Source organism: Bombina bombina, chromosome 11 (genome assembly GCF_027579735.1).
Source record: "Bombina bombina isolate aBomBom1 chromosome 11, aBomBom1.pri, whole genome shotgun sequence".
Taxonomy (NCBI): domain Eukaryota; kingdom Metazoa; phylum Chordata; class Amphibia; order Anura; family Bombinatoridae; genus Bombina; species Bombina bombina.
In genome coordinates this window covers 167572357-167592410 of record NC_069509.1, presented here as the reverse complement: position 1 = coordinate 167592410, position 20054 = coordinate 167572357, and the positions used below count along the sequence as shown (strand labels likewise).

The 20054-nt window shown below is 38.5% G+C and overlaps 1 protein-coding gene across 1 annotated transcript in view; it reads right to left on the bottom strand.

Annotated features, from left to right (window-relative positions):
- REXO5 (RNA exonuclease 5) overlaps nt 1-20054 on the bottom strand; it is an 83289-nt gene that overhangs the window by 25184 nt on the left and 38051 nt on the right. The window contains exons 13-16 of the mRNA XM_053694343.1: nt 16881-17001; nt 15720-15821; nt 15212-15349; nt 7673-7765 (exon numbers count right to left, since the gene is read on the bottom strand). Coding sequence (XP_053550318.1) covers nt 7673-7765; nt 15212-15349; nt 15720-15821; nt 16881-17001 — 454 coding nt within the window. The remainder of the gene's footprint in view (nt 1-7672; nt 7766-15211; nt 15350-15719; nt 15822-16880; nt 17002-20054) is intronic.

Genomic DNA, 20054 nt, shown 5'->3' with positions numbered 1-20054 from the left:
GAAGAGGTCGCATGTGAAAACGAGCAAAGGGGATCGCGTCCGATGCAGCAGTCATAAGACCTAGAATTTCCATGCATAAGGCTACCGAAGGGAATGATTGTGACTGAAGGTTTCGACAAGCTGTAATCAACTTTAGACGTCTCTTGTCTGTTAAAGACAGAGTCATGGACACTGAATTCATCTGGAAACCCAGAAAGGTTACCCTTGTCTGAGGAATCAAAGAACTTTTTGGTAAATTGATCCTCCAACCATGATCTTGAAGAAACAACACAAGTCGATTCGTATGAGATTCTGCTAAATGTAAAGACTGAGCAAGTACCAAGATATCGTCCAAATAAGGAAATACCACAATACCCTGTTCTCTGATTAGAGACAACAGGGCACCGAGAACCTTTGTAAAAATTCTTGGAGCTGTAGCTAGGCCAAACGGCAGAGCCACAAACTGGTAATGCTTGTCCAGAAACGAGAATCTCAGGAACTGATAATGATCTGGATGAATCGGAATATGCAGATATGCATCCTGTAAATCTATTGTGGACATATAATTCCCTTGCTGAACAAAAGGTAAGATAGTCCTTACAGTTACCATCTTGAACGTTGGTATCCTTACATAACGATTCAATATTTTTAGATCCAGAACTGGTCTGAAAGAATTCTCCTTCTTTGGTACAATGAAGAGATTTGAATAAAACCCCATCCCCTGTTCCGGAACTGGAACTGGCATAATTACTCCAGTCAACTCTAGATCTGAAACACATTTCAGAAATGCTTGAGCTTTTACTGGATTTACTGGGACACGGGAAAGAAAAAATCTCTTTGCAGGAGGTCTCAACTTGAAACCAATTCTGTACCCTTCTGAAACAATGCTCTGAATCCAAAGATTGTGAACAGAATTGATCCAAATTTCCTTGAAAAAAACGTAACCTGCCCCCTACCAGCTGAGCTGGAATGAGGGCCGCACCTTCATGTGGACTTAGAAGCAGGCTTTGCCTTTCTAGCTGGCTTGGATTTATTCCAAACTGGAGATGGTCTCCAAACTGAAACTGCACCTGAGGATGAAGGATCAGGCTTTTGTTCTTTGTTGAAACGAAAGGAACGAAAACGATTATTAGCCCTGTTTTTACCTTTAGATTTTTTATCCTGTGGTAAAAAAGTTCCTTTCCCACCAGTAACAGTTGAAATAATGGAATCCAACTGAGAACCAAATAATTTGTTACCCTGGAAAGAAATGGAAAGTAAAGTTGATTTAGAAGCCATATCAGCATTCCAAGTTTTAAGCCATAAAGCTCTTCTAGCTAAAATAGCTAGAGACATAAACCTGACATCAACTCTGATAATATCAAAAATGGCATCACAGATAAAATTATTAGCATGTTGAAGAAGAATAATAATATCATGAGAATCACGATGTGTTACTTGTTGCGCTAAAGTTTCCAACCAAAAAGTTGAAGCTGCAGCAACATCCGCCAAAGATATAGCAGGTCTAAGAAGATTACCTGAACACAGATAAGCTTTTCTTAGAAAGGACTCAATTTTCCTATCTAGAGGATCCTTAAACGAAGTACCATCTGACGTAGGAATAGTAGTACGTTTAGCAAGGGTAGAAATAGCCCCATCAACTTTAGGGATCTTGTCCCAAAATTCTAATCTGTCAGACGGCACAGGATATAATTGCTTAAAACGTTTAGAAGGAGTAAATGAATTACCCAAATTATCCCATTCTTTGGAAATTACTGCAGAAATAGCATCAGGGACAGGAAAAACTTCTGGAATAACTACAGGAGATTTAAAAACCTTATTTAAACGTTTAGATTTAGTATCAAGAGGACCAGAATCCTCTATTTCTAAAGCAATTAGGACTTCTTTAAGTAAAGAACGAATAAATTCCATTTTAAATAAATATGAAGATTTATCAGCATCAACCTCTGAGACAGAATCCTCTGAACCAGAGGAATCATCAGAATCAGAATGATGATGTTCATTTAAAAATTCATCTGTAGGGAGAGAAGTTTTAAAAGATTTTTTACGTTTACTAGAAGGAGAAATAACAGACATAGCCTTCTTTATGGATTCAGAAACAAAATCTCTTATATTATCAGGAACATTCTGCACCTTAGATGTTGAAGGAACTGCAACAGGCAATGGTACTTTACTAAAGGAAATATTATCTGCTTTAACAAGTTTGTCATGACAATCAATACAAACAACAGCTGGAGGAATAGCTACCAAAAGTTTACAGCAGATACACTTAGCTTTGGTAGATTCAGCACTTGACAGCGATTTTCCTGTAGTATCTTCTGACTCAGATGCAACGTGAGACATCTTGCAATATGTAAGAGAAAAAACAACATATATATAAAGCAAAATTGATCAAATTCCTTAAATGACAGTTTCAGGAATGGGAAAAAATGCCAAAGAACAAGCTTCTAGCAACCAGAAGCAATAAAAAATGAGACTTAAATAATGTGGAGACAAAAGCGACGCCCATATTTTTTCGCGCCAAATAAGATGCCCACATTATTTTGCGCCTAAATGCTTTTTGGCGCCAAAAATGACGCCACATCCGGAACGCCGACATTTTTGGCGCAAAATAACGTCAAAAAATGACGCAACTTCCGGTGACACGTATGACGCCGGAAACGGAAATAGAATTTTTGCGCCAAAAAAGTCCGCGACAAGAATGACGCAATAAAATGAAGCATTTTCAGCCCCCGCGAGCCTAACAGCCCACAGGGAAAAAGTCAAATTTTAAGGTAAGAAAAATGTTAAAATGCATTATCCCAAATATGAAACTGACTGTCTGAAAATAAGGAAAGTTGAACATTCTGAGTCAAGGCAAATAAATGTTTGAATACATATATTTAGAACTTTATAAACAAAGTGCCCAACCATAGCTAGGAGTGTCACAGAAAATAAAACTTACTTACCCCAGGACACTCATCTACATATAGTAGATAGCCAAACCAGTACTGAAACGAGAATCAGCAGAGGTAATGGTATATATAAGAGTATATCGTCGATCTGAAAAGGGAGGTAAGAGATGAATCTCTACGACCGATAACAGAGAACCTATGAAATAGACCCCTTAGAAGGAGATCACTGCATTCAAATAGGCAATACTCTCCTCACATCCCTCTGACATTCACTGCACGCTGAGAGGAAAACCGGGCTCCAACTTGCTGCGGAGCGCATATCAACGTAGAATCTAGCACAAACTTACTTCACCACCTCCATCGGAGGCAAAGTTTGTAAAACTGAATTGTGGGTGTGGTGAGGGGTGTATTTATAGGCATTTTGAGGTTTGGGAAACTTTGCCCCTCCTGGTAGGAATGTATATCCCATACGAAACTAGCTCATGGACTCTTGCTAATTACATGAAAGAAAATGTTATATGAAGGTTATGCATACATTGTAGACAAAAAAAAAGAAAAATGTCACATATTGGAGATGTGAAAAAAAAGGTTTTTGTGGAGGAAGGCTAAAAACCATTAATGATATAATTGAAAAAGATGCATCAAATCATTCACATCCACCTAATGCAGCAAGAATTTTATCTATGAAAACAAATGAAAAAATAAAAGAAGTTGCTAAAAATTCAGAAGAAGTAACATCAAGCATAATACAAAATTGCACATCTAATTTCCCCCTTGAAGCAGCAGGAGCTCTACCTAAAAAAGAAACTCTTGCCAGAATGGTACGTCGACATCGAACAACACCAAATGGAAACATTTTAAATGATGATTTAAGAAAAACAACCAGAGGAGAAGATTTCATCATGTACGAAAGTGAAAATTTAATCATTCTGTCTACTAAAAAAATGTAGATCTTCTTTCAAAAAAACGACACTGTCTCTGTGACGGAACATTACACTCAGCTCCTTTAGGTTTTCAGTTGTATACAATACATGTTTTAATAGAAGATAACCATACCATACCATTAGTATACTGCATATCAAAAAATAAAAATCAGGAAACTTATAATTTAATTTTTAGTATTATAAAAGAAAAAAATCCAGATATCAATCCTATATCAATTACTGTAGATTTTGAAAGAGCAGCAATAAATTGCATGACACATTTTTTACAAAATACAATAATTTATGGATGCTTTTTCCATTTTTCCCAATGCCTGTGGAGAAAAATACAATCTTTGGGCTTAAAAATATGGTATAATAATGAAAAAAATGCTCTGATCATAAAATGCTTAGAAGCATTAGCATTTGTGCCGGTGGAAGATGTAGTTGAAACATTTAATGACTTTGTAAAATCAATAGAAAAACAAAACAGTAACATTTTATCTGAATTTTTAAATTATTTTGAAAAAACCTGGATTGGCGAACTACAACAAGGTACAAGAAGAAAACCTACTTTCGATATTACGATGTGGAACACTTTTGAAAGAACAAAACTAGGGTTACCTAGAACAAACAACTCTCTAGAAGGATGGCACAGAGCATTTGACCAACGAATGTCTATAACCCACCCAAGCATTTGCAGACTAGTTTCAAAAATAAGAAAAGAACAAGCAGAATGGGAGTTAACAATTGAAAAAATTAATTCTGGAGTTGAACTGAGAAAACCAAAAAAAAAATATGAAATCATAAACAACAGGATAATGAAAGTTTTAGAAAAATACAGTGAATACTCAAGATTAGACTTTTTAAAGGCAATAGCACATAATATATAAGATTTACTTAAATAAATCAAGATACATTCGGCCGAGGGCAGATACAATCCAAAATTTTCTGTTACAATCAGTGACTCGGGCGCCGCAACCGCCTCTGGGAACCTATCCATGGGTCCCTACCCTCACGATGTACTTTTAACACATAATATAATTATTATAATTATAATATTATAATTCATATGTTATATATAAATTGATGTAATTGTCTTTTGTCAGTCCACTATTAAAAATGTTATAAATGTTATATATAAGTTGATTTAATTGTCTTTTGTCAGTCCACTATTAAAAATGTTATAAAACCGTGATTTTTAAGCTTCATTCCCACCCAGCAGCCGGATAAATGTCTTTCGGAATATTGTCCGTCGGACAAGCGTCAGTCGGATAACAGTCCGGCCACGGTGGCCAACACATGGTTAAACTCCTATTGGTAATCAATTGGCCAAAAGCCACACTGCAACAGCTACCAACAGCAACAGCTACCAACAGCAACAGCTACCAACAGCAACAGCTACCAACAGCTACCAACAGCAACAGCTATTACTGTCCATGGGAGATGCTTTACCAAAATGGCAACCGTATTCTGTGCTTGTGACATTAATATGCCAAACCCCTTTTATCTTCTGATATGTTTTGTTGAAAAAAGCTCAGGAGCGTGCACGTGTCTGGAGCACTATATGGCAGCAGTTTTGCAAAAATGTTATCCATTTGCAAGAGCACTAAATGGCAGCACTATTTCCCGTCATGTAGTTCTTCAGATGCTACCTAGGTATCTCTTCAACACAGAATATCATGGGAAGTAAATTGGAAAAAAAAATGTATTCTCTGAATCACAAAGGAAAATGTTGGGTTTTATATCCCTTTAAATGTGACTCCACCCCTTTTTCCTCTATTACCCCTAAGAACAGCCCAGCCCTATCATGTACTTTATATAATATTTATGATAGAAATATTTTCAATAGGCAGTTTTAAAAAGAATTCAATGGCCAGCCAGTCACAGCCTAAATACGCAATATTAAAATATTTACTGCCCAAAAATAAAATGATACACATTAGGGAGTGCATAAGCCATCGTTACAAATACATAATTATTGATTTAAAAGAAAGGACATGACAACGAATCAATTACCAAATATAAATGGTAAGTTTAAATGTATATCCATTGTTTAAGCAGTATCTACAGGATATATCATAAAAATATAAAGCTAGTTTGTGAACACATTTCACTTGGGCCTAAAATGACACAAGAGTAACTGCCTTACTATATATATATATATATAAAGATTTTATATGGTGCCTCATATAATGGACATTATTCCCACTGACAAGCATTTTAGATTCTATTAAATTAATTAAATTATTTTATTAGAGCTCATAATAGCGTCAAGTTATAGACACCAACTTGTGCCAATAAGGTTCTCAGTTTAAGTCTCCTTAACTGCCATTTTAATTAACACTATGATTATTTAATAGTACCTAAAAATACAGCAGAAAACAAGAGGTTAGCAAATGACCATTTTTATGTTTTTTCTTCTAAAATAAAACTGTGTCCCTGTGAGAATATACTATAATATAACTGGCACGCGGTCAAACAGAGGCTGCATGCAAGGACTGTTGTAACACACATCTTTAGTTAAAGTTTTATTTATAAATTGATTTTTTTTTCTGTTCAAAGCCATATAAACTTTATTGACACATCTCAGTGTACACATGAGGACTGTTGTACAGAGAAGCATTTAAAATATGTTTGTTTCATAAATTGCATTTTTTTGTTTTGTTCTTCATCAATAAGCTGCAGGTAATACAGACAAAGTACATAGTGCTGAGTCTTTATTGTCAAAGGTAGCACACTATTTAGTGATCCGTGCCTCACTGGATAGATACATTAGGTATGCTCTCCAACTAGGCAACAAGCAGCCATTGACCAGAATGGCTCGGGTACGACAGCCTCTGATTGGCTGTACTGCTCACAGCCTATTTAATAATAAAAAGATACTGTATTGTTGTGTAATCTAAAAGCTGCAATAAGAAGATAAGTTAAAGGAACACTAAACCCCAATTTTTTATTTTATGATTCAGATAGAGCATGCAATTTTAAGCAACTTTCTAATTTACTCCTATTATCATTTTTTTTGTTCTCTTTCTATCTTTATTTAAAAAGCAGGAATGTGATGCATAGGAGCCCATTTTTGGTTGAGAACCTGGGTTCATGCTCTATCTGAATCATGAAATAAAAAATGTGGGTTCAGTGTCCCTTTAAATTTAAAATGCATGACTGAAACATGCAATGTCCTAGGGACAATTTAAAGTCTCTTTTAGAGATCATATAGATTCTTACGTTTTAATATTCTAACATCTTCTACCCTTGACAATGTAAAAAATGTCCAAGATCATTTTATTCATGTGAACCAGATGTTCTGATATCTCTCTAAGAATATCTCTTTAAAACACATACAAAACAGATAAATGTGCATTTATGTTGTGAAATATTTATATTGTTTAAATGGTAAGAATGTAATTTTAATAGCAGAGATGCTAAAGATTTTACCAACAACATTATAATATAGTATTTGTCATTAAAGGGACACTAAACCCCAATTTTTTCTTTCGTGATTCAGATAGAGCATGCAATTTTAAGCAACTTTCTAATTTACTCCTATTATCAAATTTTCTTCATTCTCTTGGTATCTTTATTTGAAATGCAAGAATGTAAGTTTAGATGCCGGCCCATTTTTGTCGAATAACCTGGGTTATTCTTGCTGATTGGTGGATAAATTCATCCACCAATAAAAAAGTGCTGTCCAGAGTTCTGAAGCTTAGATGCCTTCTTTTTCAAATAAAGATAGCAAGTGAACGAAGAAAAATTGATAATAGAAGTAAATTAGAAAGCTGCTTAAAATTGCATGCTCTATCTGAATCAAGAAAGAAAAAATTGGGTTCAGTGTCCCTTTAAGGGGAATGTAATGTAAAACACCTCTTTGCCACCTACCTTTATATAACATCCATCAATACAAGATCCATTTAAAACTTCTACAGCAAGATGAGCCGCCTCTAGTACACCGTATTGTATACGTATATAGGGCTGTGAAAACAATGTATATAAAGTCATGTTTATGGAGCTAATAAATCAGAATGAAGAATTATCTGCACTTCGTATCTAGATAATACTGAGCACATAAATACAGACAAAAAATATTTTATTGTGTAATCCCTGATATTACAGTTTTAGACATCCAAATTTAACTATGTACAGTGATCCTTACAAATGGTTTAGCTGCCTATACACTTTTCCCCAGCTGGGTTATAGTCTATTTTCACATGGTCTTTTGACTATCAAATTACAGGGAGCGGATGATGATAAAATCTATTTTCAGAAATGCATAAATGTCTGGAATTATAGGCTGTGCTGCTTGTATTCATCATATGAAATGTCACAGCATCAATGGTTCCATTTAGATCGTGTCTTCTTTGTGTATTCAAATTGGGACACAGAATTAGTCTCTATTACTTAATATGCATGCACAACGTTATTAGAGATGGGTGAATGGATTCTGTAAATTCACTAAAAATAATAAATATTGCTCACATTCATTCTAAACAAACATCTAAGCTGTCAAATCATCTGCAAATACATGTTACGTATCCTTATACTGAATGGGACATTTACTGTAAAACGTTCTACCCGTTAATGTCTTTCCAATGATCCATTTTACCTGCTGGAGTATATTAAATTGGTTGTAAATAAGAACATTTATGCGTACCTGATAAATGTATTTATTTCCGGGCTTGGAGAGTCCACAACGTGATTCCAATTACTAGTGGGATATTCACTCCTGGCCTGCAGGAGGAGGCAAAAAGCACCCCAGCAGAGCAGTTAAGTGTCACTTCTCTTACTCATAACCCCCAGTCATTCGGCCGAAGGGAAATGGAAAAAGAAGATAACACAAAGGTATAGAGGTTCCTGAGGTTTAACAAACAATACTGTTTTATGTAAGGGTGGGGTCGTGGACACTTCATGCCCAGAATGAAAGAAATTTATCAGGTAAGCATACATTTTATTTTCTTTCCTATGGCATGGAGAGACCACAACATCATTCCAATTACTAGTGGGAATCAATACCCAAGCTAGAGGACACGGAATGAAAATGGAGGGAGAACAAGGCAGGAGGACCTAAACAGAAGGCACCACTGCTTGAAGAACCTTTGCCGCCTTGCAAATCTGTTCCACAGAAGCTTCATTTTTGAAAACCCAAGAAGAGGAGACCGCCCTAGTGGAATAAGCTGTAATTCTCTCAGGAGGCTGCTGTCCAGCAGTCTCATAAGCAAAACGAATCATACTTCTCAACCAGAGGGAAAGAGAAGTAGAAATGGCCTTCTGACCCTTACACTTTCCAGAGAAACAAACAGGGCAGAAGACTGATGAAAATCTTTAGTAGCCTGTAGGTAAAATTTTAGAGCATGCATAACATTCAAGTTATGCAAAAGACGTTCCTTATGAGAAGAAAGATTGGGACAAAGAAAAGGAACAACGATTTCCTGATTAATGTTATGATCCGACACCACTTTAGGTAGAAAACCCAATTTAGTACAAATGACCACCTTATCCGCATGAAAAATAAGGTAAGGGGAATTACACTATAGAGCCGAGTGCTCAGAAACTCTGTGAGCAGAGAAAATAGCAACAAGGCACAAAACCTTCCAAGATAACAACTTAATATCTACCAAATTCATTGGCTCAAACGGATCCTGTTGCAATACTTTGAGAACAAGGTTTAAGCTCCAAGGAGGAACAACAGTTCTGATTCTAAACACAGGCCTGATTCTGACCATGGCCTGAAAAAAAGATTAAACATCTGGCACATCTGCCAGATGTTTGTGTAAAAGAATAGACAGCGCAGAAATGTGACCCTTCAGAGAACTGACTGACAAGCCCTTCTCCAGACCCTCCTGGAGAAAAGACAAAATTCTAGGAATCCTGCTCCTGCTCCAAGAGAAATCCTTTAATTCACACCAATATAAGTATTTGCGCCATACCGTATTGTAAATTTTACGAGTAACAGGTTTGCGAGCCTGAAGCATGGTATCAATGACCGACTCAGAAAACCCATGCTTAGCCAAAACTAAGCGTTCAATCTCAAAGCAGTGAGCTTCAGAGAAACTAGATTTGGATGGCGGATAGGACCTTGAGTTAGAAGGTCCTTCCTCAGAGGTAACCTCCAAGGTGGAAGAGATGACATCTTCACCAGGTCCGCAAACCAGATCCTGCGAGGCCATGCAGGAGTTTTTAGAATTACTGATGCTCTCTCCTGCTTGATACGAGCAATGACTTGGGGAAGGAGAGCTAAAGGAGGAAACAGGTATGCCAGATCGAAATCCCAAGGAACTGCCAGAGCAACTATCAGGGCGGCCTGAGGATCTCTTGACTTTGAACCGTACCTTGGCAGCTTGGCGTTCTGGCAAGACGCCATCAGATCCAACTCTGGAACCCCCCCACTTAAGGGTTATCCTGGTAAATACCTCTGGATGGAGAACCCACTCCCCGGGATGAAAAGTCTGTCTGCTCAGAAAATCCGCCTCCCAGTTTTCCACTCCTGGAATGTGTATGGCAGATAGGAGACAATTGGAGCTTCCGCCCACTGGATAATGCGAGTCACCTCCTTCATAGCAAGGGAACTCCGAGTTCCTCCCTGGTAGTTGATGTAAGCCATTGAGGTGATGTTGTCCGACTGGAATTTGATAAACCGGGCTAAAGACAACTGAGGCCAAGCTATCAAGACATTGAAGATTGCTCTCAACTCTAAGATGTTTATGGGAAGTGAGGACCCCCCCGAGTCCATAGGCCCTAAGCTTTTAACGAGTCCCAGACTGCTCCCCAGCCTAACAGGCTGGCATCTGTGGTCACAATCACCCAGGAGGGTCTCCAGAAGCATGTGCCCGAGACAGATGATCCTGTGAAATCCACCACGAGAGTCTCTTGTTAGAGGATCCAGATCTATCCTGTGAGATAGATCTGAAAGATCTCCGTTCCATTAACTGAGCATGCATAGTTACAGAAATATCAGATGGAACCGAGCAAAAATAATGATGCCCATGGAAGCAACAATCAGACCAATTACCTCCATGCATTGAGCCCCTGATGGACGAACAGTAGACTGGAGAGAGAGACGTGAAGTGAGAAGTTTGGATCTTCGGACATCCGTCAAAAAAATCTTCATGGATAGGCAATCTATGATGGTCCCTATGAAACACACCCTTGTAGCTGGAACAAGGGAACTCTTCTCCAGATTAATTTTCCACCCGTGGCAACGTAAAGACAACACGATCTCTGTATGAGAGTTTACTAGTTGAAAAGATGACACTTCAACCAAGATGTCGTCCAGGTAAGGCACAACCGCAATTCCCTGAGACCTGACTACTGCCAAAAGAGCCCCCAGAACCTTTGTGAAAATTCTGGGAGCTGTGGCAAGGCCAAACGGAAGAGCAACTAATTGAAAGTGATAGTCTAGAAAAGCGAATCTCAGGAACTGTGATGATCCTTGTGAATGGGAACATGCAGATATGGGTCTTTCAGGTCTATGGTCATCATGAACTGACCCTCTTGGACCAAAGGAAGAATGGAACCTATGGTTTCCATCTTGAAGGACGGGACCCTGAGGTTGAAAAGTTCCCTCTTTTTTGGGAACCACAAATACATTTGAATAGAATCCTCGACCCTGTTCCCTTACAGGAACTGGAACAATTACCCCCCAGGGAGGAAAGGTCCGGAACGCAGCTTAAGAAGGCCTCTCTATTTACCTGGTCTGCAGATAATCTTGAGAGTATGAATCTGCCCCATGGGAGGATAAGTCTTGAATACTATTTTGTAACCCTGAGATACTATGTCCACGCGTATCCGAGCTTGATGAAAAAGGAAAGTCTGCCCCCCACTTGATCCAATACCAGACCGGGGCGGACCCTTCATGCCGGTTAAGCCTCACATGAAGGCTTCTTTGACTGCTTTCCCTTATTCCAAAGCTGACTGGATCTCCAAGAGGACTTGGACTGTTCCGACTTGGAAGAAGAGGACTTTTGGCCTTTAAAAGTTACAAAAGGAACGGAAATGAGAATTTTGGCGACCCTTAGGTCTATTCTTCTTGTCCTGAGGTAGAATAGACCCCTTTCCACCTGTAATCTCAGAAATTATCTCCGCCAGACCAGGACCAAAAAGGGTCTTACCCTTGTAAGGTAACGACAGGAGCTTGGACTTGGAAGTAACATCAGCTGACCAAGATTTTAGCCACAGAGTCCTGCGAGCTAGAACAGCAAAACTAGACATCTTGGCTCCCAGTCTAATGACTTGCATGTTGGCATCAGAGATAAAAGGAATTGGCCAGCTTAAGAGCATTAATTCTATCCTGGATCTCCTCTAACGAAGTCTCCTCTAAAATAAACTCATACAAGGCATCACACCAATAAGATGCTGCGCTTGCTATAGTAGCAATACTAGCTGCAGGTTGCCATTGTAATCCCTGATGAATATACATTTTCTTTAAATAAGTCTCAATCTTTTAATCCATGGGATTCTTAAAAGAACAGCTATCCTCTATAGGAATCGAAGTTCTTTTGGCCAGAGTAGAAATAGCTCCTTCCACCTTAGGCACAGTGCTCCATGAGTCGCAAATGGAGTCAGCAACAGGAAACATCTTTTTAAAAACTGGAGAAGGGGAAAGGGAACCCCTGGTTTATCCCATTCCAGTGATATGATCTCCGACATACTGTCTGGAACAGGAAATACTTCCATAGAAGAAGGAACATCATAATATTTATTAAGCTTACTAGATTTTTTAGGGTTGACAGCGACAGAAGGGTCAGAGTCGTCCAAAGTAGCCAGTACCTCCTTTAGAAGTAAACAAAAGGTGTTCAAGCTTAAATCTGAAATTGATTTCTTCAGAATCAGTCAAAGGATTTACGCTGTCAGAATCTGAGATCTCACCCTCAGAAGCTACCGAGGTATCCGACTTATCCGACTTATGGGGGAGGTCAACCATCGCAGAAGAACATGGAACAGACAGCTTACTTGCAGAAAAATGATTTAATTTCCTCTTGCGCTTATACGCAATGGGAAAAGCAGAAAAAGCCGCAGACATTGCAGAAGATATCTGTGTAGCAAAATCTCCTGGCAAATACATGCCTCCAGGAGGCTGGGAGGAACCGCAGGGCACTGTATGTGATACAATAGAGGCTTGGGACGTTTGAGGAGAAAGCTGTGGCATATCCTCAATAGCATTATCCTGAGAGACAATAGGCTCAGAAGGGAGTAATTTATCTTTAAGCTTTAGGGTCCTAGCTAAACATGAGGAACAAAATTGCATAGGCAAAACAATTTTGGCCTCTAAACATAATAAACATTTATCAAATGAAACAGACTCCTGTTTAGTATCCATGGCTAAGATAGTGCCCCAAAAATAAATGATGACAAAAAATTTGAAAATTAACTGCCACATTAAGAAGGAACTGAAATTCTTCACAGCGCAATAACGCTAAGAATGCACTAAAGAAAACAACAAAAAATACATCTCTACACCTCAGTCAGGCTGAGGTGCCCTACCGTAACCGCTAGAAGCTGAAATAAAACAAATGAATAGCTCCAACGAGGTCCCCACAGCCGCCACAGAAGAGGACTCACAGAGAATGACACCGCTCCGCTCAACGTACAAGCGAAAGAGCGGGCTGTCACGTGAGTGGCAGCACAAGAAATTGCGCAACAAACTAAAAGCGTGCGATCGTACTTCTCAGCAGTTATACAGAGCCAACGGTTACGATACCAATATGAAATAAAAAAAGTTTAAAAACACTTTGTCCTTAGCGTTTCCCATCTGAAACAATAGAAATAAAGAAGTAAAGAAACCATTCAGCCAGAGGAACTATCCCATAACAAATAAGGGAAGAGTTAACCCCTTAGTCTCCCTCACATACTTAAAGTGTCTGCACACTGCCCCAATAAATCTGTAACAAAGGATTGAACAAGTCCCATATCAAAATAATGCAGAGATAAACTCCTGAAAGTTCAAGTCTCCAATACCTAGAAGACAAAAGCACTTACCTGCATATCCAGCTGTTGGGCAGGAAGACAGCTTACAAGGTGTGAAAGGACACATACTCCTATCAGAGACCTGAAGAAAAAGAGAGAACAGAGTAACCAACTCTGGCTTTCTATAACAGGGGTAGCAACAATGTTAGAAGCAAAGACAACCTCGCCGCCTTCTAAATTCTAAAAGCCACAGCTACGCTTACTAAAGAGATTGACGTGGACACAGCTAAACCCCAATCCTTGCTTGCAGGGAACTATACCCATAAAAGGAATAAATATTTTTTTAGACACCAACTTCACACATCCTCCATTGACAGAGGCAAAGAGAATGACTGGTGGTTATGGGTAAGCAAAGTGATACTTTACAGTTCTGCTGGGGTGTTCTTTGCCTCCTCGTGCTGGCCAGGAGTGAATAACCCACTAGTAATTGGAATGACGTTGTGGACTCTCCATGCCATAGGAAAGAAATCTCCTTTACCTTTATTTTATCATTTGAAACCACCACCAATGTTGAAAATATCAATACTGCAGTACTGGAGTCATCAACAGAAATCAATCTTACAGTGGAAGCGGGGGAAGAGATCTGAAAGGGTGTTCCTGTCGAACATATATCTGTGAATAAATCACTACCTTGGATATGACTGACATACAGAATAAACCTTAAAGTGAATGTAAATTTTGATGATAAAGTGCCCGTTTTTTAAAAATTTGAATAAAAACAGGGGCACTTTAATTCATCAAAATTTACATTTCACTTGTGTTGTGAAAAAATAACTTACCTTTTAAGCTTGACAGCAGCTCCAGCTTCCTCCGCCCGTTGCAAAGCCTCTTCCTGGGTCTAAAATGAGGAATCCGGCTTCCTCCAATCACAGCGTTGAATCAGACACTGATTCCCCCCGGGAAGGGAGAAGCCATGATTGGAGGATGACCTATCCATAATTTCTGACGTCAAAAATGGCCTGGGACGACCGGAGGAAACTGGAGCTGCTGTCAAGATTAAAAGGTAAGTATTTTTTCACAACACGAGTGAAATGTAAATTTTGATGAATTAAAGTGCCCCTGTTTTTAATCAAATTTTTAAAAACCGGGCACTTCAGCATCAAAATTGACATTCACTTTAAAAGTGATATGAAACTCAGCAAATACTGTAGGGTTTTGCTATTTCAGAACACTGCTGGGATTCTGTCCTCCTTTTGTTGTAGTCAAATAGAGCCAAATGTTAATCATCTCCTGCACTCATTTAAACAATCAATGTTTAGCAGGTAAACTGTAGCATATTTAAGTATGAAAGAACACTCCAGGGGTCAGCAATTTTGGGCACCCAGATGTTTTGGAACTACATTTCCCATGATGCTCAGACAGCCTAAATAGTGTCTCAGCATCATGGGAAATGTAGTTCCAATACATCTGGGTGCCCAAGGTTGCGTCCCCCTGCTGTAAACTACTTAACATTTTTACCTGATGCGTCTCTTCTAAAATCACCATCGAATGAATGGGACCGCAGGATCGGAATGCTCTTCGCACAGAGTACATACAAATGTCTTTTTTAAACGGGCCGGCAAACACGGTCATCATCTCTGCAAACTTCATTCTAATCTAAGCAAGAGATACACATAAAATAAACACCGGACAGCAGAGGTTGACAAATCTGTTTAAAATGTAGGAGCTTCTAAAGGAAATGATATTCTTATCTACAAAAATGTAAATTTTTTGGCAACGTTCACCATATCAGACTACTTCTTACTACAAAGAATTGTCAGAGACTTGGACATAAAATTATAATTTGCAAACAAACAGCATTTAAGGAAGTCTTTCATTTCTAGGTACCTGCAAATCATCTAAAAAATGTTGAAGCTATAGGAGAAGTGTTTCCCTGGATTTACCTTGGTATCATGACCTACAACAGTCACCAATACCAGCGGCAATAATGTTTCAGCTGTATTATAACTAAACGTACAATATTTACCTTTCCTGTAAGCTCAGTGCATTTATTGTAAATGTTCTCAGGACGGAAATGAACAACACTGAGTGCTGATGGATTAAGGATACTGCAAGCTCTCTCCAGAACCTGAAGGTAGAGAAAAGGCACAAACTAGTCTAGAATTGGAGACTTGCATTGTTTTAAAAAGAAGGAAATGAACACAGTATCATTAGGTCAAATGTTTTATGGGCATTTTAAGACCATACGAACAACAAACTATAAAATTAATCCAAGCAGAGACTGCAAAGACAATACAGTATACTTTATTTTTCAGATTTGTATATTTTAGAGCATTTTTAAAAAAAAATAAAAAAAAAAATAAGCAAAACCATTTTTAGCCATCACAAATTACACTTCCGTGCAAGTTCTATATGGTGTGGTACAAATAGTACTCTGACACCAGCCCTGATCTAAGCTGTACAACTACCGTAGCTCATTGGGTGACCAGTAGTTTCCACTTGGGACCAGCAGTGCTCTGCAGCTATAGAGCAGTACTTTAACTATGGGTTTAATATTTTTGCCTGAGTTAAACAGTGAGGTGCAACGTTGCTATTGTTGAACTTTCATGCTTTAATGAATTAGAGCATGTATTTTTAGCCCATATTACGTTCCTTTAAAAGTAATAATTAAGTCAACATTATCGTTTCATGATTCAGATAGAGCATGCTATTTTGAACAACTTTCTAATTTAGTTATATTATCATATGTACTTTGTTCATTTGATATCATTTGTTGAAAAGCATACATCGGTAGGTTTAGGAGCAGCAATGCACTGCTGGGAGCTAGCTGCTGATTGGAGGCTACACTAATATGGCTCTTGTCATTGGCTCACCTGTGTTCAGCTAGCTCCCTGTAGTGAATTGTTGCTCCTTCAACAAAAGAATTAAGCAAATATGTGTAAAACACTGTGTTCTATCTGAATCATAAAAGAAACACTCTGGGTTTTCTTGTCCCTTGTGCCCAGACTTGGGATATTTAGCATGTGAGCCTATGCGCTGTTTTGTAGATCACGTCTATGTACGGTACAGTACAACGCTAGCCATTTGTTTTCTATAGGTGCTATGTTTGCATATTAGAACCGTTTATAGCGGCGGAATCTGTTGGTGCTCTACAATAACTGATAATAAATAATATTTTGTCACTCACCTCATCTTCAGAAGAACAAAGAATGGTGTCAAATACATTCTCAGGTACATTGTCCTTTCCGGCGTATTTTCTGGCCACATACGTGACCTTCCTACCAGCGCTAAGCAATGATTCTGCAAGACTAAAAAACAATCTGCTCATGTTTTATACAGTGACACAACAATGTATTTAAAGATGGTGCATTTATCCTAAAAATGCTAAATTAAAAAGGGACATAAATCAAATTGTCTTTGTAGGTATCAAAGTCTGGTTCCCAGAGCTCCCTCTCATCACTTCAGATATGTGGAGCATACATAAGTATGCCTGCTCCAGAAATACTCATTGGCTATATCCTTATTTCTTCAGACGCAGGGGAGCTTTATGAGGGGGATTCTGACTGCCGCTGAAAAACAGTAATAACTTTACTAGAAGTATTTTTGCTAACGGAAGTTTTATTTTGCAAATACACTTCTATTTAAAGGGATATGAAGCCCTTAATTTTTATTGTGCGATTCTGACAGAGAATACAATTTAAAAAAAGATTCAAATTTATTTCTATGATCAAATTTGCTTCATTCCCATGATATTCTGTGTTCAAGAGATACCTAGGTACGCATCTGAAGCACTAAATGGCAGGAAATAGTGCTGCCCTCTAGTGCTCTTGCAAATGGATAAGATTCTTGTAAAACTGCTGCCCTCTAGTGCTCTTGCAAATGGATAACATTCTTGTAAAACTGCTGCCCTCTAGTGCTCTTGCAAATGGATAACATTCTTGTAAAACTGCTGCCCTCTAGTGCTCTTGTAAATGTATAACATTCTTGTAAAACTGCTGCCCTCTAGTGCTCTTGCAAATGGATAACATTCTTGTAAAACTGCTGCCCTCTAGTGTTCTTGCAAATGGATAACATTCTTGTAAAACTGCTGCCCTCTAGTGTTCTTGCAAATGGATAACATTCTTGTAAAACTGCTGCCCTCTAGTGTTCTTGCAAATGGATAACATTCTTGTAAAACTGCTGCCCTCTAGTGTTCTTGCAAATGGATAACATTCTTGTAAAACTGCTGCCCTCTAGTGTTCTTGCAAATGGATAACATTCTTGTAAAACTGCTGCCCTCTAGTGTTCTTGCAAATGGATAACATTCTTGTAAAACTGCTGCCCTCTAGTGCTCTTGCAAATGGATAAGATTCTTGTAAAACTGCTGCCCTCTAGTGCTCTTGCAAATGGATAACATTCTTGTAAAACTGCTGCCCTCTAGTGCTCTTGTAAATGTATAACATTCTTGTAAAACTGCTGCCCTCTAGTGTTCTTGCAAATGGATAACATTCTTGTAAAACTGCTGCCATCTAGTGCTCTTGCAAATGGATAACATTCTTGTAAAACTGCTGCCCTCTAGTGCTCTTGCAAATGGATAACATTCTTGTAAAACTGCTGCCCTCTAGTGTTCTTGCAAATGGATAACATTCTTGTAAAACTGCTGCCCTCTAGTGCTCTTGCAAATGGATAACATTCTTGTAAAACTGCTGCCCTCTAGTGCTCTTGCAAATGTATAACATTCTTGTAAAACTGCTGCCCTCTAGTGTTCTTGCAAATGGATAACATTCTTGTAAAACTGCTGCCCTCTAGTGTTCTTGCAAATGGATAACATTCTTGTAAAACTGCTGCCCTCTAGTGTTCTTGCAAATGGATAACATTCTTGTAAAACTGCTGCCCTCTAGTGTTCTTGCAAATGGATAACATTCTTGTAAAACTGCTGCCCTCTAGTGCTCTTGCAAATGGATAACATTCTTGTAAAACTGCTGCCCTCTAGTGTTCTTGTAAATGGATAACATTCTTGTAAAACTGCTGCCATCTAGTGCTCTTGCAAATGGGTAACACTTTTGTAAAACTGCTGCCATCTAGTGCTCTTGCAAATGGATAACATTCTTGTAAAACTGCTGCCCTCTAGTGCTCTTGCAAATGGATAACATTCTTGTAAAACTGCTGCCATCTAGTGCTCTTGCAAATGGGTAACACTTTTGTAAAACTGCTGCCATCTAGTGCTCTTGCAAATGGATAACATTCTTGTAAAACTGCTGCCATCTAGTGCTCTTGCAAATGGGTAACACTTTTGTAAAACTGCTGCCATCTAGTGCTCTTGCAAATGGATAACATTCTTGTAAAACTGCTGCCCTCTAGTGCTCTTGCAAATGGATAACATTCTTGTAAAACTGCTGCCCTCTAGTGTTCTTGCAAATGTATAACATTCTTGTAAAACTGCTGCCCTCTAGTGCTCTTGCAAATGGATAACATTCTTGTAAAACTACTGCGCTCTAGTGCTCTTGCAAATGGATAACATTCTTGTAAAACTGCTGCCATCTAGTGCTCTTGCAAATAGATAACATTCTTGTAAAACTGCTGCCATCTAGTGCTCTTGCAAATGGATAACATTCTTGTAAAACTGCTGCCATCTAGTGCTCTTGCAAATGGATATCATTCTTGTAAAACTGCTGCCCTCTAGTGCTCTTGCAAATGGATAACATTCTTGTAAAACTGCTGCCCTCTAGTGCTCTTGCAAATGGATAACATTCTTGTAAAACTGCTGCCATCTAGTGCTCTTGCAAATGGATAACATTCTTGTAAAACTGCTGTTCTCTAGTGTTCTTGCAAATGGATAACATTCTTGTAAAACTGCTGCCCTCTAGTGCTCTTGCAAATGAATAACATTCTTGTAAAACTGCTGCCCTCTAGTGCTCTTGCAAATGGATAACATTCTTGTAAAACTGCTGTTCTCTAGTGTTCTTGCAAATGGATAACATTCTTGTAAAACTGCTGCCCTCTAGTGCTCTTGCAAATGGATAACATTCTTGTAAAACTGCTGTTCTCTAGTGTTCTTGCAAATGGATAACATTCTTGTATAACTGCTGCCATCTAGTGCTCTTGCAAATGGATAACATTCTTGTAAAACTGCTGCCATCTAGTGCTCTTGCAAATGGGTAACATTCTTGTAAAACTGCTGCCCTCTAGTGCTCTTGCAAATGAATAACATTCTTGTAAAACTGCTGCCCTCTAGTGCTCTTGCAAATGGGTAACATTCTTGTAAAACTGCTGCCATCTAGTGCTCTTGCAAATGGGTAACATTCTTGTAAAACTGCTGCCATCTAGTGCTCTTGCAAATGGATATCATTCTTGTAAAACTGCTGCCATCTAGTGCTCTTGC